Below are 24,823 nucleotides of genomic sequence, written 5' to 3'. Positions count from 1 at the left end.
CTTCACAGCCCGTATTAAGCCCGTACCGCGTGACTGTTGAACTCGTGATCTTGAATATAGCCTTGGTTTCGATATGTACAAAACCAAGTGTTTCGTAGTCTGTCCCTAGTCGCTATACTGGAAAATTGCGAAGCCCTTCAACTTCTTGAGCGTTTGGCCCGTGCTTGCTCGGGACAAAAGCAATTGACATGCATGTTTGACCGATCGGCTGCGAGGATCCTATCGGTTGTCGTCTCATGCTTGGTCGCATGAAACTTGCCATAGTAGAGTCAGTTTGGCTGGACCACAAGACTCGGGAATAGTAACGAACACAAGTTGTGAGTGACATATTTACATGATAAGTGAATGATGAGAGCCCTAGTCTAAATATGACCACCGCCTGTTAACCACATCGCAATAACGTTCAGATTTCACATCACCGATACGATGGTACTTCTCGACTTGATGTTGCCAATCATCTGGGATGATCTCATTTTGCTTCTCTTGACCCTTCTCCTCTCGATAATAAAGCTCTTCCAGCGGACCAGTGAGCGATAGTCGTTCTAGTACGATGTGCCGCACAACGTCCCTTGAAACATCAAAAAGGAGCAGGGTCCGAAGTCCAGGGAGAGGGAGATCTGCCAGTCCGCGAGGCGTTGGGAGCAGTCCCATTGCCCATGCATCATTCGCGTACGACGTTGCTGGCCCGAGGGTGAATACCTTGAGAGTGGCCATTTGTTTATACAGACAATGGAGGAGCTGAGGATCTGCACGATGTGTGAAATTGACGAGATGGAGTTCATCTAGCTCCAGAGGAGAGTTGGAAGGATCTTCCTTGGTAAGCCTGATCAACTCGTGAAGGATGTCTTCGAAATCAGCCTCCATCAGCTCGAAATCGTAGTTAACGCCATCCAATGTCAATATCCGGAGATTGGGCATATGGACATTGTGGAGAAATTTGGCAGTCCAACAATTCATCGTCCACGATTTGATAGCCAGGTAGTGCAAGTGGGGCAACTCAATGGGAGACATGATGTCTGCGGCAAGCGGATCCATATCCACTTCGAGTGCGAGAGTCTGCAGATTGACGAGTGCACCAAGGAGTTGTGATAAAACTTTTGCCGTAGTGCTTGTATCTCTGTCATCCTCATGCACTGGGATGCAGTAGTGTATCCGCAAGTTGACAATATGTGACGAAAATACGGTGGGTGAAAGCCAGGACCAACTCATGCCAAAAAGGGTAAGATCGCTGATGGGAGACGCAGAACCAGGAAAAATCAATGGTCCATAATGGACGGGGTCTTCATCGAATTGGCCATGTACGAGTTGAAGATGCAGTTTTTCTAGCATACGGGCTGGATGAACGCAAGGGCGTGAGATGAGTAAGAGTGCTTGATGTATGTGGGTCTGTGAGGTCGTCCTCAGCGTAAACTCGCGCCAACGGTGCACCTGAGCATGTAACTCAATGATGATCAAGACGAGGTAAGCACCAGCCACGGTTTCGTCGACCGATACGGGGGGATCAGAGGCATATGAAGGGGAGAGTAGCTGTGGGACTCCATTGAAGGGGTTTGCGTGGGTCGTTCCAAAGTAACGTGATTCTGAGAGGATGTGTTCCGCTACGTCGCAGGAATGTACGCGTGTATTCAAGAGACGCAGGACCGTCGCCGAAGGAAATTTGTAACACAGTCCACAATGTTGGAGTCTGTGATATGAGACAATTCCATCGCTCGCCACACATCCATTGCTGAAATGAGTGCCGATGGCGGAGGGTCGTTGATTCCTTCTGCGTACATGTCCTGATAATGATAATAATCTTTTTGCCAGTCGTCCCAATGTCTGCCTCTCCGTTCATTCTGCATAGAATAATCATGGAAAGCTGCTTGGTCTTCTTCACTGACCAACTTGAAAATGACGCGGAGCACGTCGTCCGGCAGCCAGTCGATATAACAGCTATTCATCCCGGTTGATGATTTGTGGAGAAATGGGAAGAAGTGAACTAGTCCAAGTCAATACTACGAATGGATAGTCTCGGAAGAGACGCACTTCTTAAGGCCAACTTGCTGCACTAACACAGGCCCTCGATTGTGGACTTGTCGCTTCAGAGTGTCGGTTCGCTACAGAAACTAGATGCACGTAAGCATATATTACGAGTACGACACTTGCCTAGAAGAAATCCAAGGATGATCGATCTGATCCCCCACTGAACCATAATGCACGCTGTTCCTGATCAGAAGTGCCACATAGGGCTCCATGGGCCCCATGGGAACAAAAGGCTGTCATTGTCAAAAACTATCCTAGAGAATAGAGTCGGGATCAAGTGCAGAGTTTGGACAGCCAGGATTACCAGCTGCCTTGGCTAGGAGATCTAGACAGCAACCACATCTTGGGTCCCTTGCAAGCGAAAGGTTATAAATTTGGCCGGTCTCGGGCCGCAGCCTGGACACAACGGCACCAAGTTTGGAACTCCGGCCCGCTCGATGTGTTTGTACCTTACTGCGCTCAACTTGAAGGAAGCCAGTATCACTCGTCGACGTCGATCACCCCACATATTTTCTATGATATGAAGGGTCACAAATTGACTATTTTCATCATGAGATGTACTACCCGTCCATTTGCATTTTCAACGGACATCAATTATTTTGCAGCTTCGAGCGTGCCTTGAGATTCGAAGGATGATTATTCATTCAACGGAAGAAGCAAGGAAACCTACACCACACGTTCAATCCCGACTACTAACGAAGCGAACTAGATTCTTGGTTCTAGCCTCCCCCTCGATGTGAGATATAGGTTTATGGTAGAACACTAAACTCATGATATGCAACAATTGCCTGCAACGATTACCCCAAGAGCCAAAGGAAAACAACTTGAACGTTCGCTGGGACTCCACCTAGGGTTCTTCGATCAACCGCCACATCCTTCTAGCACTGCAAAGGGTCGCCCTGTAAGACGTTCCAGACTCGGATTCAAGTATATGCTAAAAATTGATTTGTTAGATACGACTTGGACCTGGACCTTCATCAGGCTCTGTTCACCAGCAGGCCTCCACAAGATTCAAGAACCACCGATCGGGAACGGCGCATGCTACCTCTTCCAAATTATAGAAACGGATTCGTCATCCAAGTCGAAGTCCAATGTAAGGGAAGCTCAGCAGACGTCCTCAAGATCTGCCAGTCGGGAATGGCGTATTCTACCTCTTGGCAACTTTTGGACACGCATTCGTCACCCTCAATCCCACAGGGCGGTGTCGACTCCATACATTGTCGAGGTAGCGACCGGACAAGCTCACAGGGCACGTTCAGCGTATTCGTTCTCAATGACGTGTCTCAGGAAATTCCCAGAGGACTGTAGTTTCACGTTCATGTCGGACAACAACTTCTAATGGTACCAGGTCAAATCCCCATTCACAGTCGGCGTCGACTCAGGAAGGCTCGCCTCAGGCATCTAGTGACATTAGGTATAATCACCAAGGAGCCACAGCTCGGAATAACTCAGCAGTCTTCTGGGCAAGTCGGACGACTAGGACATACACAAAGCCACGTCGATAGAAAGGACCGAGAGCATTGATTCAGGGATGTCTATACGGAGCGTAATACCTAAAGCGTCAAAGCGCATGGATTATTTGCTGGAATTGGTGTGCTGTGAGTTTCTTCACATCTGGAGTGCTAGACATAGTCAATTCATGCATTGCATCAGCATTCTGATATGCTCGTCTCCTGCTTGATTATGTTCTATGTATGACATGTTCTATGTTAATATGTAAACCTGTTTTCCTGTGGCTCGTCGTATCAATGCCACATCTTGTACGGTTTGCAAGGAATTGACATGGTAATTGTTGTGATGAAGCTAGCCGATGATCGCGACGATTAACGAATTACGATAGAAAGCTGGGAACCACTCCCCAGGGTCATTGACTCCAAAGGACGATAGATGTAATTTTTTAAAGAAAAACCAGGCGCTGCGCTTGCTGGTGAGGCCGGGAACATCCTAATGTTGGTTCACCGTTTTTCATGTATTAGGGTGTTAGCATCTTCCCATGGATCAGTCTTCCCAGTCAGACCATTAAATGGAAGACAGTTCTTAATATTGAATGGATCAGGCAAATCACCCTCGTGTCTCGTCCTTCCAAGCATCCACACAAAGACCGAATTTCCTTTTGCAACAGCTTGAGACAAGACTTCACTATCTACCGCCATGCGCATGACGGCAATAGACAGTTTAAACACACGTCGGATTTCGTAAACATGCTCTGTAATGATGACAACTTGGTAGTAGACTTGAAGTAATACCAGTTTATCCTTTGCCTCGATGCCAACTACGAACGCATTGAAGAATTTGTCAGTTTCCGTTCGTCTAGGAAACCAAGAACGCCAGTTTTCAAGACCGGTGATTGACACTGCACAGGCCGGCCTTAGAATAGTATGTCTGTGGGCCACAATCTTCGTCAAGGGGAATGCACCAGAATCGATCGTACTCCCCATTTCCGGCAGCACGGTCAGATACAGGCGATATCAGGGGTCTAACGCAACAGTCTGGTCAATGGCGTGTCGATGGACAGCGATGATGAAATGACGCACCATGAAAACACCGATGAGTATCTCACCCAGTGCAGTAACTATAGCCCTATCAATACATAAGAAGCCGAGAGTGCGAACGATAGTCACGTACCCGGTAAGAGTGGTAACTCTATGCAGCTTGAGTTCAGTAGTTGCATAGTAGAGCGCGTCTTGGAGAAAGTCAGAGTTTGCCAGGACGTCAGCGAACAGCAAGGTATGCACCAGCCAGCACCAGACGACCTTCAGCATCCGTGCTATCTATCTCGACGGATTTGCGTAGATTCTGATAGATAGTCGGTCCACAAGATGATAATGTTGCAGATATCGCCTGGCTTGGTAGCTTTGGGACCGTGCAAGATCACACAAAGCAGAGCGACGGCGACAACATTGATACTGCAATCAGGATGAGAGTAACCGCAGAACGAGGGCAGTGATAGCGTATGCAAGTTGGAGTTGTGCGATTGGCGAGTAGAGATGAAACGACTGCAGCTGCCTACATGATCGTTTACATATGGTCAGCGAAACACCTTCAAGTTGAAAAGTGATGGTCTTGGCTGATTATAGAAAGGAAGTAGATGTTGACACACCCATCAAATGTCGATGGAGGTCATGCATTCATGATTGGAACGCGTGAAGTCGTGTTAGCGCCAAGTGAGTAACCACAGGTGACAGATTGGGGCGGTAGGATACTAAGGGCCTCAAAACCGTCCGACCGAGGTTCATATCAGAACTTGCCTGATGACATCAGCTGGACATGCTGAAATTTCAAAGCGGTGACTTACTTTCCTTTCCAGGCTAGCACTAGTGGCACTACCTAGGACGCTGGTGGCAGCGTCGCAGAATTCTGCATCATTTACTTGCAGCGGAACCGCCTCCTAAATATCAGCACTAGATATTGCTCATCCATGCACTAATCTCGTCGTGTGCTTGAAGTTTAAACAGCTGAAACGATTATCGATACATTAAATATCATCAAGGCTCGCTGGGGCCCCGCCGCCCCGGGCCAACTTGAACCTTGACGACGCCCAGACCTAACTTGAAGGGACCTGCTGTATAATTCGACTCTGGAGAAGACCAAGTTCGCTCGACTTTGCGTCTCTTGATCCTTCATTGCAGTGATGCGTACACAATAACCTGCCACTATGAACTGACGGGAATTGCGTAGCTAAATGATTAGCGCTTGAAGTCAACTGGCCATGCTTCGAACGTTCTTCGGAGTTCTGCCAAAGGATGAGACGCCCATTCTCTTCTCACACTACTTCTCAAGGCTGTATACCCCACCGTTTCTCTCACACCGATCCAAATCTACGACCAGGTCACCAATCGCGATGAGTGAATATAGGTCAGATCCTCCTCCTGAAAGCTCGGTATGTGGTTTCTTGAAATCCATCGCTGCCCTTATGCATTCTTTGTCCAGAATCAACCTCGTGGAGGAGTCCGTCAGTCCCTGCGGAAAATGAAGGATGGGTTGACCAAAAAACTTCCTGTGCGTAGACGTGAATACTGATTGTCCTGAATACAACTGAGATCGTGCAGAAACGCTTCAAGCGAACACGCAACCACACCACTGCGGCCCAGGATGTCGAAATTGAAGGGGTTTCATCGAGTCAGAAAATCGAGGTAAGTGCTCGAACTCGCTATCCTAGTTCTTCTGTTTTCTTAGAAGCACCCAGGACACGCTGCATTTCCATCCTTCCAACGATAACAAGCATCCCACCACATCTAAGATTCTTAGCGACTCCGGGAACCAAGGGCTGTCCGGAGAGCCTGCTTCGCAGGTATTTTCGTCAAATACTTTAACTTTCCTCTTTAATTTCGGCTGTTCCACAGGTTCAGGCTACTGCCTCTGGCAAGGAGGAAGGCCCTAATCCCCAATTAGTTGATGCTGAACTTCAGGGTGCCCGTGATGGTGCACGAAGCATGGGATTACTCGGGAGACATGCGACTTCTATGGCATCCGCCGTCAGTAATGCCCCAGCGGATCTCGCTGCCGCGGATGATTTTGAGGCAACGTATCTCGAACCCCTAAAGGTTATCGACGCTGTCCTTGAGAAGATCGCGGATGTATGGGCCATTCTTGTTGATTGGAAGCGAACTAATCAAGTTGCATAGGTACATCCGTACGCAAAGATGGCGCTGGGTGTGCTGTCTGCTGCTTCCAAGGTATGTTCAGTTCCTCCCGGAGTCCAGTCTCCTGCTCAGAATTCATAATTCTATGTAGATCCTAATTGCTCAAGCAGAGCGCGACAAATCGATCCATAGTCTCCTCGAGAAATTGACTGAAGTTTACCGCTTTATGACTCAAGATGACAACCTTAGCAAAATTGGATCGATGCGCGGCATCGTTGGAAAAATCGTTCAGCAGACTCTTGAGTGTGCCCGTTTCATCAGGGACTATTCGGAGACAAAGAACTTTTGTGAGTCAACAAGCTATCGCACTCCGTACATGAATCTTATACTATTATTCATAGGGAAGAGACTTGGGAAAAACGTTCTCTCGGAAGCCGATGACATCATTAAGCAGTACTGCGACATTTTGGACGGACTTATGCAACAATTCCGGGACCAAGTTGATCGCGACGTGGCCGTCTTCATCGATCGTATAGGTAAGGATTCTGGCACGCTTCTGTCTTTACATTCCCTCACACCGTTTCAGGCGATACCCTGGATCCCGTGGATATCCCTTATGCAAAGGGCGCTGGACTAAACACCATGAAACAGTGCCTACCAGAGACGCGCAAGGAGATTCTCTCCCGGATTACAGATTGGATCAACGGCAGTGGAGATGCTGCTGAACGTGTGCTGTGGTTATCTGGTCCTGCAGGCACGGGAAAATCGGCCATCGCTCACACGATTGCCAAGTGGTTCAGTGACATAGGCATGCTCGGTTCATGTGTTTGCTTCGACAAGGCCGAGAAACGCCACGAAAAAGTTTTCTCCACCATCGCTCGTGACCTAGCTGATCATGATCCGGAGATGAGACGAGCATTGGTGGATGCGGTCAAAAATTCCACTTCACTCAAGAACTCAAAGGATATTTTCCAGCAGTGGGAGAAGCTGCTCATGGAACCACTGAAGAAATTCTCTAGGTCAAGTGTGGGACCTGTCTTGATCGTGATTGAAGCGCTGGACGAGAGCGGCGAAGTGGAGACGCGGCGGGACCTTCTCCGCATACTGGCCTGTAAACTTCAGAACAAAGATCTTCCCCAAATCACAGAACTCCCATCCAACTTTCGGATTCTCGTTACCTCTCGCTCACTTCCTGATATCGAAGATGCATTTCACGGTGCTCAGCATATTTTACGGCTATCCATGGACGATATTCCAGCAGCAGTGGTGAAGCGCGACATCTGCGCTTTTGTATCTGACAAACTAGAAAGGCTGTCACATTTTGGGGACAAAGAGTTTGCAAACCTCGCTGCGAAAGCCGATGGATTTTTCGAGTGGGCACGTTTGGCATGCGAATACATTAAGGAAGACCTTCCCGGCATAAACTCAAGGTCTCGCCTTGAAACTGTCGTGAACCGTGATCCTGGGAAGCGAACAAACAAGCTGTATGATATGTATCGGCTTATTTTGGCAGATATCTGGTCACGAAATCGGTATGGCGATGTCGGGTACCAGGAAGCACTAGCGGGGTTTCATTCTGTGATGGGACAAATACTCGGCACAGCTGAGCCTCTCCCGTTTCATTCCCTCAACGCCATGCGGAACTGTTTTCCAAACTACAATAAACATTACAATGTGGACATCATACAACATATGGGATCCCTCCTCAGTGGCACAACGGACTCATGCATCCCTGTCAGGCCCCTTCACGCATCCTTCCAAGAGTTCCTCACAGACAAATTATCCAGCGGAGACTTTTTCGTCGAGGTTACGAAGGCGCAACATCGCGACTTAGCGTTTGCGTCACTTGGAGTCATGGAACAAGGTCTTCGCTTCAACATATGCGATCTAGAGTCATCATACCTCCCTAATCGCGAAGATTCCGGACTGCCTCGACGAGTCAAAACATCCATTCCCCCACATCTCTCCTATTCCTGCCGATTTTGGGCTACGCATGTTCAAACAACGGACTTCGACAATGAGCTCGCAAAGGCGATCAGATCATTCCTGGACAACGAGCGACTGCTGTTCTGGATTGAAGCACTGGGGCTTCTCAATGCAGTCAGTGGTGCAATTACTGTGCTTCCACTCGTTATCAAGTGGCTGAAGGTGAGCACATGCCTGCGAGGCCGTGTTAGATGAACAGCTCATAAATAAATACAGGGCCGTTCTGGATACGAAGATGTACGGTCGACCACAATGGATGTACAAAGATTCATTCAAGTGTTTGGCGACATGATTTTGCACAGCACGCCGCATCTGTATTTATCGGCGCTCCCATTCACACCTGTTAACTCCACCATGGCTACCAAATTTACTACAAGGTTTCCGAATAACCTTCGTCTGGCATCTGGTCGTAGTTTGAACTGGGCGGTTGTTCAGACCGTAATCAGTGGGCACACTGATATGGTACTCTCAGTCACGTTCTCACCGGATGGTACTCGCATCGCGTCTGGTTCAAGGGATGGGACTGTGCAGCTGTGGGATGCATGGACAGGACAGCCATTGGGCGATCCCTTGCGGGGGCACACTCATTGGGTTAACTCAGTCTCGTTTTCACCGGATGGTACTCGTATCGCGTCTGGTTCGGAGGATAACACTGTGCGGCTGTGGGATGCAGGGACAGGGCAGTCATTGGGTGAGCCCTTGGAGGGGCACACTGAAGGAGTTAATTCAGTCTCATTCTCACCGGATGGTACTCGCATCGCGTCTGGTTCGGATGATAACACCATACGACTGTGGGATCCAGCGACGGAAACAGGTATTGGGTGAGCCCTTCCGGGGGCACACTGAAGGGGTTAGCTCAGTCTCGTTCTCACCGGACGGTATTCGCATCGCGTCTGGTTCTTGGGATGAGACTGTGCGGCTGTGGGATGCATGGACGGGACAGCCATTGGGTGAGCCCTTGGAGGGGCACACTGAAGGGGTTAGCTCAGTCTCGTTCTCACCGGATAGTACTCGCATCGTGTCTGGTTCTTGGGATATGACTGTGCGGGTTTGGGATGCAGCGACAGGAGAGCCATTGGGTGATCCCTTGGAGGGGCACACTGAAGGGATTAACTCAGTCTCGTTCTCACCAGATGGTACTCGCATCGCGTCTGGTTCTTGGGATAACACTGTGCGGTTGTGGGATGCAGGGACAGGGCAGTCATTGGGTGAGCCCTTGGAGGGGCACACTGAAGGAGTTAACTCAGTCTCGTTCTCACCGGATGGTACTCGCATCGCGTCTGGTTCGGAGGATGACACCATACGACTGTGGGATGCAGCGACGGAACAGCTATTGGGTGAGCCCTTGCAGAGGCACACTCAGGCGATTTACACAATCTCGTTCTCGCCGGACGGTACTCGCATCGCATCTGGTTCAAGGGATGAGACTGTGCGGCTGTGGGATGCATTGACGGGACATTCATTGGGTGAGCCCTTACGGGGGCACACTGAAGGGGTTAGCTCAGTCTCGTTCTCACCGGACAGTACTCGCATCGTGTCTGGTTCTTGGGATGAGACTGTGCGGCTGTGGGATGCATGGACAGGACAGCCATTGGGTGAGCCCTTGCGGGGGCACACAGATATGGTACTCTCAGTCTCGTTTTCACCGGATGGTACTCGCATCGCGTCTGGTTCAAGGGATGGGACTGTGCGGCTGTGGGATGCATGGAGTAGAGAGCCATTGGGTGATCCCTTAGAGGGGCACACTCATTGGGTTAACTCAGTCTCGTTTTCACCGGATGGTACTCGTATCGCGTCTGGTTCTTGGGATAACACTGTGCGGTTGTGGGATGCAGGGACAGGGCAATCATTGGGTGAGCCCTTGGAGGGGCACACTGAAGGAGTTAACTCAGTCTCGTTCTCACCGGATGGTACTCGCATCGCGTCTGGTTCGGAGGATAACACTGTGCGGCTGTGGGATGCAGGGACAGGACAGCCAGTGGGTGATCCCTTCCGGGGACACACTGAAGGGGTTAACTCAGTCTCGTTCTCACCGAACGGTACTTGCATCACTTCTGGTTCAAGGGATGAGACTGTGCGGGTGTGGGATGCATGGACGGGACAGCCATTGGGTGAGCCCTTGCAGGGGCACACCGATTGGGTCAACTCAGTCTCGTTCTCACCAGACGGTACTCGCATCGCGTCTGGTTCTTGGGATGAGACTGTACGGCTGTGCAGTGCAGTGAAAGTGCAACCATCCCCTGAGTCCAGAGAGCCAAATTCCTCAGCATTTTCGCTTGATCGAAGCACTACACCTCCCATCCAGGAAAGCTGTATCATGCCCACTAACACTTGTAACAATCACCTCATTCGCTTCTCGTCTAACCTGGAACATACCCTTCCCAACTCCGCTGACTTGCTCGAACTCACCTCTCATAATTCTAATTCAACCTCTTTCTTGCTGCACGCTGATGGATGGATGATGGGATCCGATCGTCGGCTCCTTTTCTGGGTACCTCCAGCTTCCCGATACCCATTTTATTCTCCTGGCACTGCAATGGTGATCCCGAGAGGAGGTGTTGAACTTGATTTGAGCTGCATGGTACATGGGACACAGTGGTCGAGTTGCCGAGATGCGTGAGTTCTTAGTCTTTATCATATGTCCTCGTAGTTACTGACATCAATCCTGCTAGCTCCATGTAACGATGATCTTATTGCTGCAATATCGAGTGTACTATTTGATTATTTGGTTCTTTGTCAATTTTGTACCTAGCAACAAGCCTGAATTTACCAGGGCATCTGGGATCTCGGAATTCTGCCCCGTTCACCCTGTTCACGCCTCTCGTGCCCTTTGCGTCATGCACCTCAACATGACATAATCCAATCTTTATAACATGACTAGCAGATATCTATGACGCTCCAAAGCGTACTTTAATATAGTGCGCGATACACTATCGAGTGCGCGATACACAACATCGTGTGCGCGACACAAGACACCAAGCGCGCGATACACAACATCAAGTGCTCAACGCACCATCTATTCTAGTGAACTAGACGACCGAAATCTTCGAAGTTAGGCTCGACAATTAAGGACTTCACAAGATCATCAGCTGTACGAGTAATAAGTTTTCGCTCATGATCAAAAGCACTGTGAGCTTTCACAATATATAACACAGCCTTCCAGCAGTCGAGATTGATTTGTCCGATGTCGAGTTTCTCGAAGCGTTCGACGGCATCCTTGTAAGGCTGGGGATTTCGTCCGTCCAGTAAAAATCTGCCCATTCCGTTCCACCACAGCTGCTTCCAGTCATCCTCGCATAGTTTTTGCTTCGTGCAAGTTCCCGCGTGCACCATAGGTGGGGCTTCACATGCAATGATCCGACGATGTACATCGAGTCGTTCCTTGACTTTGAACATTGTGTTCCATACAATGGACCCAACAGCGCGAGATTCCTCGTCGGAGATATCATTGATGCGAGCTGAAACGAGTCGCTCGAAAGCATGCGGCAGGATCTCTTTGACGTTGTACTTTAATGCGAGTGAGATAAGTCGTGTTGGCTCAAGCGAGTAACGCTGCCGCTGGAGATGGTGAACAGCATAGACTCGTGCATCTTTGCAAAGATACATGTCGCTCAGCTCGAGCAGTTGAATAACAGCTTTGTTACATATTTTGAGGACATCAGGCCTCCATCTGTATGGTATAATTGTCAGACTTGTCCAAGTCGTCCGTTGTGAAAAAAACTTGAAAAAAACTCACTTGTTGTAACAGACAGACAAAAATAATTCAAATGCACTTTCGCTTACTTGCGACGGCACACAAATAGGCCTGTCATCAGTACTACCATCGACCTGTTCAAGTTGGGTGCCCTGGCTTGCAGCGAACATGTCTCGGAAAGCAAGTGATTTATCCCCGAGAATGCTTGCATGCACCCTAAAGAGTGAGTGTCCTGCCTAGTAGTAGTACACTGTCAGTCCGCGGTATCCACTATGAGACTATTCAGATACTAAGTGGTGCACGAACCTGGAAGATGTGAGTGCCATCTGAGAAGTAGAACATTTGATGGTGTCGAGCAGTCATCGAACCACTGATAGTTGCAAGGTTGACTAGTAGAATGAAGAACAGCTTGAGTGAGTAACTCGTTGTTAGTAATAAAACCGGACACAGAAAACAATGCCTTGACCACGTCACCTGTGAATTATGCCCGCGGAACTCTTGGTGACAATTTTATTACCCTTCCAACCTGCACTGACTCGGACTCTCGGAAACAATGGACATAAACAGTCCTTCATTGTCATTGTCACTTCCACTTCTCCCTGAAACCAAAAATTGGTCGGCCGAAATCCAAGCTGCCTATGAGAATATCCAACACACTTACGATCATGCAATCCGAGTTCTTCGAGCAGATGGAGCCGACCCTACCCGTATTGCTTTCCATGTGGATGCTATCTCATCAAATGCACTTCCAATCCTCGAAGCACTCACACCAGATGCTGATAACACAGACTCGGATGAAATGTCAGAGTCTCTCCCAGTCAAATGGTTAGCTGATGTAGCCATGGTACTTGGCTGTGTAGTTTCGGGTCTGGAACACCTAGGGACTACTGCAAACGAGGAGTAAGCATAAATTTTGATAGATACATGGATACTGAGACAGGATCTTACAGAGAGGAGCATCGTGTTGATATACCAGAATTAACTGGAATTGAGAACATGGGAAAACGAGGGCGGCCCAAAAAAATAATAGACCTTGATTTCTTGATCGAGGCCACCTCTGCTCAACATCACATCAGACATGTTGAGCTAGCAAAGATTGTTGATGTTCATCCAGCAACATTATGGCGCTACATGCGTCAACACAGCATTGAAAGGTGCTATTCCAACCTTCGTGACCGTGACCTTGATGCTTTGGTGAAGATATTCAAATGTCGTAGACCGGAGTCTGGGTTTTGGTACCTTGTTGGTTTTCTTCGACAACAAGGTGTCCGTGTACAACATAGGTGAATTTGGCAATCCCTACAACGAGTTGACAGAATTGGACGCCAATTCAGACGCCAACAAATTATTCGAAGAAGGAAATATAAAGTTAAGTGTTCCAATGCTCTTTGGCATTTGGATGGGCACCATAAGATGATTCGGTGGGGATTTATTGTCCATGGATTTATTGATGGTTACTGCAGAACAGTATGTCACAAGTCCGAGTTGAAGTCATCAGAAATTAATCATGGCTCATCCAGGTGGTTGCACTAGAAACGAGCACAAATAATCGTGCTACAACAGTTCTCAATTTGTTTCTCAAAGCACAAGAAGAGTATGGTATGCCATCACGTATGCGAGGTGACCGTGGTGGTGAAAATATTGATGTTGCCACTTATATGGTCATGCGAAACGGCCCAAATCGTGGCTCATTTATGTGGGGATCGTAAGCCTAGTATCATCATTTGATCCTTTGGGTGTTTTTCTCACACAAGTACCACAGGTCAACTTGAAATTCGAGGACTGAGCGCCTCTGGGTTGAAGTAGGAACACAATTTATGAGACGTTGGAGGGCATTCTTTAGCCGTTTGGAAAGACTGCACAGGCTCGATATCGAGCAAACAGGTCATTTGTGGCTTCTCCAAAATCTATTCTTGGATGCTATCAATGACAACTGTAAGACCTTTCGTGAAGAATGGAACCTTCATCCAATTGCTGGCCCATCAACAAACAATAAGAGTCCACAAGTGAGATTTCACGTCAAAAATTTGAACATAAAGTAACTGACACCATATTCATCACAGGATTTGCGACTGATAAGCCAGGCAACACTTGGTATTTACCGAGACAATTGTGACGGAGTTCATCCAGACACAATTGAACAATACTATGGCACTCATGGGCGAGAGCAGACTCGTCATCATGGGCAGACTGGTGCTGGCCATCCTGATGACGAAGACACTAATTCGGAGGATCAGCTCATCTTACAGATAGAAGAAGACCAGGAACGGAATATTCGACATGCCGCTGTTGAAGTTCCCGGAAAGAAAAGCCCCTTTGAGACTCAGCATGATGAAAACCTTTTTTTTTCAACAGTCGAGCAAATAGTTACCGAGGGCATTGTACCGGAAGGTTATGGCTTGCTCCCTGATGAGCAAGGTGATGATGCAGCCATGATTGAAGTCTTACAATTTGGAAGGCGTGGAACAAAATCAATTACCATCTCGTTAAGTGATCCTATCTGGGAAGCTCGTGCAACACTTTGGTGTCAAGGGTTATCAGCATTATCTTTGTTCGAAACAGAAGGATACTTGTAGTTACATGTAGTGAATGAATAAGCTTAGAAATTGATGGGACTTACGAGTCAATAACCAATGCTTATGCAAAATAAAAAAAATCTATGACCCACACTGATTTGTTCTCCCGAACCATCTTTACTTCATTCCACACACTGCTATGTCTGATCGCCGTGAAGTATACTGCCAAGACTTTCATCAGGGAGGGCAAGCCTGCACCTGTGAATGCTTCACCCCACCCTCTAATCCCGATGCTCTGTACTACTGTCGAGAATGCCAACATGGCTTTAGCAAGCATCCCGAAGCTCTGGATCCTACAAGAGACGCACCTCGAAAGCAAGATGGAACCACATCTGGAAAAAAGAGACTCATCAGCATATTCAAGGAAAAGACCAGTGCTGCAGGGTCTGCAGCAAGATCCTTGCAATCTGCTGCCTCTTCCAAAAGCATGCTCGATCAGAAGATAGGTGTCGAGCAAGCAAGAGATGAAGTCATGAATGGATATAGAACTGGTTTAAATTCGCAGAACAATAAGGTGCGCAATATACAATGACAGATGTGCGGCACTTACAAGTCAGAGCAGTTGCAATTTCGTCGTGTTACCGGTAAAGCAAGGGCCATGAGCCAATTTGACTCTGAGGATAAAATTACCAAGGTTGCACAATGGCTTCTCTTGGTGAATTGTCTCGATGTAAATTCAGAATATATATCTCGTTCATTGCACAAGAAAAACTAACACAATATGTTGAAGGATGATGGTAACCTCATCAATACAATCCCACCATCACGGACGAAGCTGCACAACATGGAACGCCGTCAATGCGCACATATCGAGACTGCTAGCAGGTTTTCCTTCAGCCGAACGTGGACTCATGACGAAGTCAATCAATACCTGCAGAATGAAGTGTTCCCTTTGGCATTTGGATATGTCAATTCGACAGAAAAGGGGAAAGGAATTGGCATACCTTCTTTCCCATGGGTTTTGATAAGCAAGGAGAGGCTCCACTACGACGTTGTAAATATTGAAAGGCCCGACGGCAATGATCTTGCATGATTCCGAGGTAGACCCAAGTGCCCTGTGAAAGATGCAAACATCATCATAGGTAAGAAGCCTCCGTCTTATATAATTTCTCGATGCTAACCTGAATATCTTCAGCATTGCGGAGAAGAATTCCAGAACATGTCTATGCATCATGGGATCCCGAATATCGAGAGACGGGGGATGATGGAATGTTTCTCGACTCTGATGATGCTTCAAGTTTTGAGGCGGCAAAACCAATAATCTTAACACATGCAGGTAAGTTTATTAATTTCAACCACTTACTTTTTATTTCAATTTATCCAACTCTCTAGCTGCTGCAAAGCTCAAACGTGGGCGACAAACATCATTGTCCATCGAGATTCTCTCCGACACGGAATACAAACCAGTCATCAAAAAAATGAAAGGTGTGTGTTGTGTAGCTTGCGAAATATACTCTCACTTATTCATTATTCTAGTAGGCGCTGTGGTGAAGCAGGAGCTTGAGGAGCCAGTGTCAGATCTCCGAGCATCGAGTATTATTAATGCGGCCTCACAGGAGTCACAGCCTACGAAACGTGTGTCCCTATTTTAATGCAAATTTTCACTTTCTTAATTCACTTTAAATTCAGTTTTTTTAGAAAGTTCTAATGCAGATATCGATGAACTCCCTGATGTTATTCGACACCTGTCTCTGGCACCACAGACCCCAAGCAAAAACACTATCCCCTCCACTAGCTCTTTTTCCACTGGGTCACGTTTCGGCACCGCTGATTTACTTTCGACACAGTTTCATTCACCCATTGTTCAACGCCGTCGTGTTGCCATGCCACCCGACTTCGTAGAGCCCCAACCGTCTGATATCATATTGCGTGGTATCCGCGACCCCGATAGTCCATCTGCCCCTCCTCGTATTAATCCCTGGTCAGAAGATTATTTTATTGGTGATGTCAATATTGCCGTCTAATCTCTCGTGTCCTCTTGCCGTCTACTCAGAATCTTTTCTAGTACCATAATGATTACTATGGAGCCCTTAATGCCTATGCCTTGCTACTTTTTGTTTTCGGACTTAATACTAATAGTTACTAGCGCTTATAGTAGACTTGCTTGTTGAAAAATTCAAAATATTGACATGACTTCGAAGCTTCAAGGCCCAACCGAGCTGCTTTTGTATCGCGCACTCGACGTATCGCGCACTCAATAGTGTGTCGCGCACTCGATGTTGTGTGTCGCGCACTCGATAGTGTATCGCGCACTATATTAAAGTACGCTTTGGAGCGTCATAGATATCCGTGGCATACGCCACTCCAGACTCCTACCCAGTCGGCGGTGTGTAGAGAGCCTTAATCCTAATTGGCCACACTGTGTAAATACACCAAGTTGAATCGATTCGCCACGCTGGTCGAAATTTTCAGCCTGCGTCATCGTTGAAGAACTTCGAACGAGTCAGCATCATGATGTCCATTATTAGCTTCAAATGACACGATCTTGCGATCTCAATGACACTCCAGACTTGGCACGATGATCTCAGATGGATCTCGCGACTTCATCAACAGAAAGGTATTATAACAAGGAAACACATAGTACTACTATACACGGACACGGCTAAGCAATGTAGCGGGGTCATAGGGAACCTTTAGTCTACAATACAGTGATGTATCATACCATTTGTAGCCCTCAGCAATTATTGTATCTCGGATCATTTGTAGTTATAGGTAGTGATACATCAAACCTACAGGTACAGGTGGAAAAATTTGGTGAGTTTCCTGGCGGAGGTTTCCCCTGATGTATTAACCAGACTGCGCAAGTATGTCGTCGGCTATACCTCTCAACTCCTTCATAGTAAGGGCGACCCCCTCCCTGTGCTCCAGCATCCTGATAAGATGGTTCACATAAGTGATGAGTTGCTTGAGATCATATTTTGAAACGACACTAGTACGCATGTACTTCTTTGTCCCTTCCACAAGATCGGGAAGGAATTCGACACAGTGTATGTTGCCGATTGTGAGAAAAGCTAAACGCCATGCCTTTCTCATCATGTTCCACCCCTGCTGCTCTGTGATAGAACTGAGTGATGTGGCGGACACCTGTTTATGTGTTATTCGGAGGAAGATACCAACAAGGTAAAAGGCATGCGGCTCGTGTGATTCGCAGCACACTGCGATCATCTTAATGGCCCGATCCATGTGGCAGTACAAATGGGGGCGCCAATAGGAATTCCTCGCCAGGGCAAAGATCAATTGGAGATAACACATATCGCGGTTAAGATGGAAGAAGCAGTCAGGGCCATCACCAGTGGGCGTTGCACCTGGTTGTGGACAGACTGCGGTAAGGATAGCAGCGGAGAATTTGGTCAAAATCATGTCCGCATCATCAATGACATCTATGGAGGCCAAGACGTCCCGGGAACTGTGAGCAACGCGAAGGGCAGCATGACGTAAACGAGGAGGCCTGCGGCCATCCATGCAGGCGATGAGGCTCTCGACGTATAGACGTTGTTTAGCGGGGCTGCAGCCCACTCTCATACTACTCAGTAGTATAAGGATGTCACCTGCTGTCTCGTGGTCGTCGGAACAAACATCGCCGAGGTGGTCCACTAGCCAGTCGAAGTCTTCTGGCGAGTGGGAATTGGTTTGCCACGAGAAGTGATGCTGCCACAACCAGGCAGGGGCTGCAGAGTCTGCAGGGGCTAATGGGAATTGATCGACATCAACGGCGAACCCGAAGCGCTGTACTTTCCGTAGTGCTGCCAATGAATCCTGATCATTGTGTTGAGATGACCTGGCTCGTGAATGAATCTTGCAGATTACGCTCAGGTTCCACGTCTTCAGAGGTGAAAGTGAATGACGGTTAAGCACCCGACAGATGACATCGAAGTGCCATGCTCGGCGGACAGTACTGTCGAGATCGCCCCCATCCGATGCCCGGAGTGCTTCCTGAAACTTTGTCCAAAGGCACTCAGCAAGTCGAGGCAGTGCAGAACTACACGATCTCTTCATTAGCATAGCAGAAGAACCATCAAATGAGTCAATAGCACCTTTTATCAATCCGAACGATGTCTTTCTTGTCGAACCGAACCCCGACCATAACACAAGCAAGAAGGGTGCAATTAGCTATGATTTGAGGCGATGGAGAGGAGCATAGGAGTTTTGATATGACTTCCATAGCGATTTTTTCTACATCTTCATCCACTTGTCCTGTAGCAAAGTGGAAAGGGAGAAAATGAGACAGCCAGTCAAGGACAGAGTCGGGGCAAGTCTCAAACTTCCGTGACCACCGGAAAGATGGTTCATATTTCGCAAGAAACAGCTTGGTTGTCGCAACAAGCACAATTTGATTGACTTTTGTCCTCTCCAACATCTGGAGAAACACATCGTAATCTGAGATTCTCTCGCCAAGAAATCCGTAGGCAGGATGTCCCTGAAGAATACGGTTGCAGTATAGGTGACAAAGAGCCATTGTACATGCCGATGCCTTCTCCTCCAACGACAGTATGATTCGTTCCTGGACATCCAAGCAGGTTGTGTAAACATTGTACAGTTGACGTAGCGTGGCTGAGACATCAAGATCCAGAGGCCAGTCGACATAAGGAACAAGGCTAGCAGCAGCGTGAATTACTTCAGGATCCGTGGATGTCTCGAGGAGCCAATTGATGCTAGGTAGTTCGGAACCGCTTGTGGCTGTGTCTGGGAGGTTGAGGTTAAGAGTGGCTACAATGTTCCTCTCCTGGTCAGGCGATTGTGCTTCAGGGTCCACGACCTGTGACGGAGAGCGCCGCCAGAATAGAAGGCGCTGAAAGGAGCCGAATAACAGCTGAAGACAGCGCCATGCGAATGAACAGGTCGCAAACACAGAGTCTGGGGTGATATGAGCGCTGGGTGTGCTATGCAATAGTACTAAAGAACGTCACCTGTTAGTTCTGATACTCGAATACGACATATAACATAGTGGCCATCAGGGTCTCGATAGAATAGATAATGCAGTACATCTAACCCCGGTTGCAGCACGCCTAGCAAGAAACAGTCAAAATCTGTGCACGCTTAAGAAAACGGAACTTGCCGTGTATCAGCTTCACCAGCTGCTGAAGATACTGGGAGGCCAAAAAAAACATTGGACGTAGAACCTCTGCAATTGACTCAGGCTGGAAATGGGTAGAACTTGAAACTGATCTTACCGTCAACGCGCCACTTGCGCAATATCATCGATATTGGCGTCTGAAATGGACACGCGGGGAGATACCAAAGCTGCCATCACCGTCAGGGAATAAAACAAAAATCCGAAGACCGTGGCTGCAATGATGACCCAGGCGATTGTATACTGCTCGTACCACATATTGGCGCCGAGGGCAATTCCAAATAGAAGAAGAGAGATTTGGAGTAGGATAGGGAACGATTGCACGACACCATGGAAATGCCATGTGATAATGCCGTCGAGCTTCTCTTGTCTGCGCTTCCCTCGTTCATCCTCCGAGCCGCGGCTGTATCTGTGCGACTTGTAGTACCCGAGCCACTGCTTGCATAGCATAGCCCCGAAAGCGGCGAGTAAACCGAAGGACAAGCTTGCGTAGGCGATGGATTGAACCCTTAAATTGGCTGTAGTCGGCGACCAGGTAGATGCTGGTGCTACCGGCGCAGACCCCGCTGCAGTGAAATTGCCGAGTCCGATCAGGACGAGCTGTGTAATAAGGGCATTCGTGGTGTCGGTAGGGTCTGGAATAAGATTCGACTCCATCGACACAATAAAAGCCGCGCTGACGGCGGAGAACAGACCAGACTAATCAAACGTCAATCCCAATACAAGGCAAATGCGAGTATACGAAGCTTACGAAGACTAACACACGATGTCCATGTCATTGTAGTATTGGTCAAGGAACTCATCGTCATGTTCCTCGGCGACTCTTTTGTATGCCGCCCAGAAACGAGAGCGGGCGTCCTTGCCGCTCTTCGAGGCGATTGTTGAGTCCTTGAGAACGTCCAACATTCCTTCGAGGCGATTGTTGAGTCCTTGAGAACGTCCAACACTTCCTTCAAGACATTCAAGACATTCACTCTGCGGGTATGGTATCGTCAGCTGCGACCCCTTGGCTTACTTGGCCGCTCACAATTCACTTTGACTTGGCTGTTTCTCCTGCACCTTTTCCCCCTCGCTGAGACGATATGAGCATCTCTGAGACTGGGACTGAGTGGAACTCACGCAGCCAAGGCGCCTTCGGGAGAATCGTTCGAAGTACTTTCATGTGCGTGAGGTTCTGGTTTCTGGGGAAGCCCAGAGTTCGAGCTGCAATTTGTGTAAGGAGAGCGCAAAAGCATCGGGGTAGAAACGCTCACATTCCCAGTGCAGGTACCACCGAAGGTCCACGATTTTCCTCCTTACTGTGTCGCTGTCAAATGTGGAACTGAGATTCCAGGAAAGTTGCAACTCACTCATCGGCGGGTCGTACGGTATTCTTTTTGCTGAGAAAGCTGCTCGACAAGGTGGGCGCTCTGCGCAGGGGCGCCGTCTGTGCTACCATCTTTTGATAGCCTTTGGCTACTCTTTGAAGGGACTGATGCTCCCGACATGAGTATGATGTAGAGTTTCAGGAATGGAGAAAAGGATTGGGAAAAGTCTGAGGTAAGGGGGTAGGAATGAGTGATAGTACACAACCAACCAGTCAGGGCGGCTATAAATATTGCCATTACGAACACGTGTTGAAACTCAAGGTATTCCTGGGCTGTAATGATAGCCACACAGGTGATATGATAAGCGCTGGAGTCACAATAGTACACACCGATCAGATCGATCTACAACCGGTCGGAACGGTCCGTCCAAGTTTTTACTCGCGAGGGCATTGTCGGTGTACATGTAGATTAAAGTGGATTAATGTTAATGCCCAGTGAAAATCGACAAGAATGAGGTAGATACGTGCCGGTAGACGTCTAAGTACAAAATGAGACGGATACAAATCGAAGAAATTCGAGAAGGCAAAACTCTAATTTCGTGCAAACGCAAAAGAATCTTTCCAAAGGTGAAAAAATGCAACATGTCAGACCTCGATTGCGTAGTACTTTGCAACTTTGTGACAATTTTGCACCTGCATGCATTCAATGCACGTGTGTATTTTGCACAAGTCCATAACTATATTTGCATTATGTTTATTGGAGTCCTAGTACAGTTGAACCACTCACATCTTCTCATCCACCCACCATGTAATTCGCCCCTGCCACGACACCGAGTCCAGCTCGATACAACCATTCCCTTGTGTTGCTAGCATAACACGACAACCGCAAGCCCAGGGCGGCGAGCAGTTATTTCGCTTAATGTGACTGCTAGTGTTGTCCTTGAGGAGAGGAACTCGGTCCTTGCTAGTTCTTTGTGCCTCTCCCTTGTGTTTCCTTGGTCACTGGTCTTTCTATCACACTGATTAATCTCTCTACTTCACTCAAACCAATCTCGTCTTCCACGCTTCATTAACCAGTCACGGTAGCATCGCGCACACGAAATCTATTCGTTTTCGAATCATCAAACTAATCTACAGCAGCCCTTCGCTCTCTCATCCTTCTCATCCCTTACCTCCCCTGATTGAATGAGTGCGGCACTCACCCTCCCTAGTTCAGGCGCTGTTACATTCGCAATGGGACTGCCCTAACCCGTTATTTTGCCTGGTTGGAGGAAGAAACTTAACTTAATGGCGGTGTCGAGCTCAACGAAAGCAAAGCCAGAGCTAAGCTCGAAGAATTCAGATTGTCGGCGTGGGGCAATATTTTCTTTTGCAGCTCACCTCCTAGTAGTGAGCTGGACTTGTTTCGTGGATTGTCATTCACGACAATCCCATCTACTGGACTTATTGCTGGTGCGCTCCTGATGACATTGACACGACACCTGAAACTCACGAGTCCTCCATCGAGATCCCAGATATATTGGCCACCTCCCCCTCTAATCCCCTGAAACGAGCTGTATCTCCTGATGTTGAAGTTCAACCAATACCAGCACTGAAAAATAGCGAACTGGCAGTACTACGGGTGTTCATTCCAGCCTCCCAGACTCACCTTCACCAGCCTCGATAAGTTCCGAGATTCCCTGCATTGAATCTTGTGATCAAGAGAATGAGGTAAGTGCCATATTTTTCGTATATCGCTCTCGGTCAAGAAAGAGCTGCTTGTAGTTCCTGCGCCTGCTAAGAAGACTCATCAGCCAAGTGTAAAACCAATGCGTATTGGCACGAAAGTAACGCCTTGGTACGTCTTAGTTGATATCACGTACTAGTATTTTCTGATCTGTTTTCGTAGTAATCTGTGTGCGCTCGATTGGCAAGCAAATGGTCACCAGCGTGAACCAGTTAGTTCTAATCTTGTTCTCAAACCTCGGCCCAGACCTATTCCACAGCAACTTCCTCCGACTTCTATCAGTTCTCCGCCTTCTGAATCCCACTCTGCTATGATACCGCCCTCCAACGAGAACACACCAGTCTCCATGCCAGAGGTCCAATCGAACACCGATGCAGTTTCACTAGCTGTGAAAGTGGAACTCGTTGGAACGACTCATACTGAACAAATGAAGACCACGATCGTGGTCGGCGACTCGAAGCCTAATAGCATCAAGAAGCACCAGCCGAGCACCAAGCCAATGCGGGTGAGCCCAAAGATCACTGCGCGGTAAGTAGGCAAGAGCACGGGTCTGGGTAACCCGTGCAGGTTGCGGGTACGGGTATCCCTGGGGTATGGGTAGGGGTCTGACATTAGTGTACCCATACCCGTACCCGTACCCCTGACACGGGTTTCAGATTATATTAGTACAAGTACTGATGACGGTCCATCAAATGAATGAAATTCGGACATATTGTACATGTCAAACTCTATTTACAAACATCAACGCAAAATGCTAGCATGCAGTGCACAAAACACAGCCCCTTCACTCACACCATGCACTCTGATACTACTGCTAAACGAGTCTCCAAGGTCTCTGCTAAAGCCCAAGCCGCACTAGAAGAAACTGCATCTAAAAAACGCCAAGCTGATGTCAATGGAGATAGTGTGAGGATACAGCTGAAGAAGGTAAAATCAAACCCACCCACTGGAAGCGCTGCGAGAACAGCATCAAAGAAGAACATCGCAGTGTCGAGATCATCACCTGCGTCAAGTCAACAAGCTGTCGTCCATACAGAGGCTGAGGAAGAAGACTCACATAGCGATAATGCGAAAAACGATGATGTTGAACTTGTGGTGACCAAAAATGAAGACAAAAGTGCCACTGATGAGCTAAGTATGTTTGAAAACCTAGGAAATGATATTATTTTATCAAACACCAACAGAACGATTCATGAAAGACTGGATCTCACCTGTGTACGCTTTCTTTGAACCATTTCCCAAGATTGTCGAGGAGAATGGCCGGTGGGCACATGTCTTTAAGTGCCAGGGCAAGGGTTGCAAAACTACGGTAAGACATTACCTCGACAAAGGTGATGTGCGCTCGACAGGGAACATGCGCAAACACGTTCGATCGTGCTGGGGTGAAGAAGTATTGCGAGCCGCCGATGAGGCCAAGGATGCCAATGAAGTGCGAAAGAAGATTGTGGGCAGTGTACTACGAAATGGGTCAATAACAGCCTCATTTGAAAGAAAGGGAAAGGGAAAAAATAACGTACTCGCATCGTCAGCATACCAAGGCCGAGACAAAGTAAGGTCAATTCTAACTTATCCGCGCTGTCCTCTAATGTGTCGTGTACCAGGGCCGAGATTGTTCGCTGGGTATCAGAGAATCTGCAGCCGTTTGAAATTGTGCAGGACAGAGGATTTCAGTCACTTATGAAAACAGGACGACCGGAGTATTACATACCATCGAAGTCCACAGTCTCGAGGGATGTGCGGCTTGTTTTTGCACGAACTCGACAATGAATTGCTAAAATGATGATGGTTAGTTTAATTAATGTTCAAACGAGGCCAATAATAACAAAACATGTACTAGGAATATGCGGGCAGGCTCAATT

At 48.0% G+C, this 24,823-nt stretch overlaps 11 protein-coding genes across 11 annotated transcripts; 5 read left to right on the top strand and 6 right to left on the bottom strand.

Moving 5' to 3' along the window:
* Positions 1-49: 49 nt before the first annotated feature.
* On the bottom strand, positions 50-1,415 carry DFJ58DRAFT_25602 (uncharacterized protein). Its single transcript, XM_041379496.1, has 2 exons — positions 311-1,415; positions 50-254 (listed from the first exon to the last, which is right to left on the bottom strand). The coding sequence occupies exon 1, from the start codon at positions 1,327-1,329 to the stop codon at positions 358-360; it is 972 nt and encodes a 323-aa protein (XP_041240803.1). The 5' UTR covers positions 1,330-1,415; the 3' UTR covers positions 50-254; positions 311-357.
* Positions 1,416-1,666: 251 nt separating this feature from the next.
* DFJ58DRAFT_747607 (uncharacterized protein) lies at positions 1,667-2,353 on the bottom strand (the record flags this gene model as incomplete). Its single annotated transcript, XM_041387540.1, has 2 exons — positions 2,026-2,353; positions 1,667-1,978 (listed from the first exon to the last, which is right to left on the bottom strand). A coding segment is annotated over exon 2 (273 nt), but the record flags the coding sequence as incomplete, so codon positions are not given.
* A 2,003-nt stretch (positions 2,354-4,356) lies between these two features.
* Positions 4,357-4,809, bottom strand: DFJ58DRAFT_664680 (peptidase M17, leucyl aminopeptidase; the record flags this gene model as incomplete). Its single annotated transcript, XM_041382448.1, has 4 exons — positions 4,357-4,511; positions 4,553-4,602; positions 4,648-4,705; positions 4,758-4,809. Coding segments are annotated over 4 exons (315 nt in total), but the record flags the coding sequence as incomplete, so codon positions are not given.
* A 922-nt stretch (positions 4,810-5,731) lies between these two features.
* DFJ58DRAFT_843973 (uncharacterized protein) lies at positions 5,732-6,564 on the top strand (the record flags this gene model as incomplete). Its single annotated transcript, XM_041393029.1, has 6 exons — positions 5,732-5,902; positions 5,953-6,021; positions 6,072-6,155; positions 6,209-6,313; positions 6,366-6,432; positions 6,455-6,564. 6 exons carry the CDS (start codon positions 5,732-5,734, stop codon positions 6,562-6,564), a joined length of 606 nt encoding a protein of 201 aa, XP_041240800.1.
* A 5,048-nt stretch (positions 6,565-11,612) lies between these two features.
* Positions 11,613-12,455, bottom strand: DFJ58DRAFT_731160 (uncharacterized protein; the record flags this gene model as incomplete). Its single annotated transcript, XM_041386002.1, has 2 exons — positions 11,613-12,261; positions 12,328-12,455. The coding sequence occupies 2 exons, from the start codon at positions 12,453-12,455 to the stop codon at positions 11,613-11,615; spliced, it is 777 nt and encodes a 258-aa protein (XP_041240799.1).
* On the top strand, positions 12,372-13,652 carry DFJ58DRAFT_802261 (uncharacterized protein; the record flags this gene model as incomplete). Its single annotated transcript, XM_041390924.1, has 3 exons — positions 12,372-12,535; positions 12,592-13,185; positions 13,236-13,652. Coding segments are annotated over exons 2-3 (680 nt in total), but the record flags the coding sequence as incomplete, so codon positions are not given.
* A 234-nt stretch (positions 13,653-13,886) lies between these two features.
* Positions 13,887-14,861, top strand: DFJ58DRAFT_717598 (uncharacterized protein; the record flags this gene model as incomplete). The annotated part of the gene is made up of 3 exons (XM_041384377.1): positions 13,887-13,990; positions 14,066-14,291; positions 14,349-14,861. The coding sequence occupies 3 exons, from the start codon at positions 13,887-13,889 to the stop codon at positions 14,859-14,861; spliced, it is 843 nt and encodes a 280-aa protein (XP_041240797.1).
* Positions 14,862-15,000: 139 nt separating this feature from the next.
* On the top strand, positions 15,001-16,961 carry DFJ58DRAFT_747604 (uncharacterized protein; the record flags this gene model as incomplete). Its single annotated transcript, XM_041387539.1, has 8 exons — positions 15,001-15,375; positions 15,424-15,531; positions 15,592-15,855; positions 15,913-15,943; positions 15,997-16,137; positions 16,194-16,286; positions 16,338-16,436; positions 16,491-16,961. The coding sequence occupies 8 exons, from the start codon at positions 15,001-15,003 to the stop codon at positions 16,823-16,825; spliced, it is 1,446 nt and encodes a 481-aa protein (XP_041240796.1). The 3' UTR covers positions 16,826-16,961.
* Positions 16,962-17,407: 446 nt separating this feature from the next.
* Positions 17,408-18,227, bottom strand: DFJ58DRAFT_802252 (uncharacterized protein). Its single transcript, XM_041390923.1, has one exon. It carries the CDS (start codon positions 18,219-18,221, stop codon positions 17,649-17,651), a length of 573 nt encoding a protein of 190 aa, XP_041240795.1. The 5' UTR covers positions 18,222-18,227; the 3' UTR covers positions 17,408-17,648.
* A 1,807-nt stretch (positions 18,228-20,034) lies between these two features.
* DFJ58DRAFT_664706 (uncharacterized protein) lies at positions 20,035-20,838 on the bottom strand (the record flags this gene model as incomplete). Its single annotated transcript, XM_041382451.1, is given in 3 exon segments — positions 20,035-20,631; positions 20,675-20,678; positions 20,690-20,838. 3 exon segments carry the CDS (start codon positions 20,836-20,838, stop codon positions 20,035-20,037), a joined length of 750 nt encoding a protein of 249 aa, XP_041240794.1.
* A 2,208-nt stretch (positions 20,839-23,046) lies between these two features.
* DFJ58DRAFT_852836 (uncharacterized protein) lies at positions 23,047-24,610 on the top strand (the record flags this gene model as incomplete). Its single annotated transcript, XM_041393835.1, has 5 exons — positions 23,047-23,075; positions 23,127-23,492; positions 23,723-24,099; positions 24,149-24,513; positions 24,566-24,610. The coding sequence occupies 5 exons, from the start codon at positions 23,047-23,049 to the stop codon at positions 24,608-24,610; spliced, it is 1,182 nt and encodes a 393-aa protein (XP_041240793.1).
* Positions 24,611-24,823: the final 213 nt, after the last annotated feature.

Source organism: Suillus subalutaceus (genome assembly GCF_016647625.1).
Source record: "Suillus subalutaceus strain FC151 chromosome Unknown DFJ58scaffold_100, whole genome shotgun sequence".
In the NCBI taxonomy this organism is placed as follows: domain Eukaryota; kingdom Fungi; phylum Basidiomycota; class Agaricomycetes; order Boletales; family Suillaceae; genus Suillus; species Suillus subalutaceus.
The sequence above is the reverse complement of the archived record's forward strand: the minus strand, read 5'-3'. Positions and strand labels throughout refer to the sequence as shown.

Coding starts and splice junctions, on each gene's coding strand:
- DFJ58DRAFT_25602 (XM_041379496.1), bottom strand. CDS start 1,329: ATGCTAGAAAAACTGCATCTTCAACTCGTACATGGCCAATTCGATGAA.
- DFJ58DRAFT_802252 (XM_041390923.1), bottom strand. CDS start 18,221: ATGATTTTGACCAAATTCTCCGCTGCTATCCTTACCGCAGTCTGTCCA.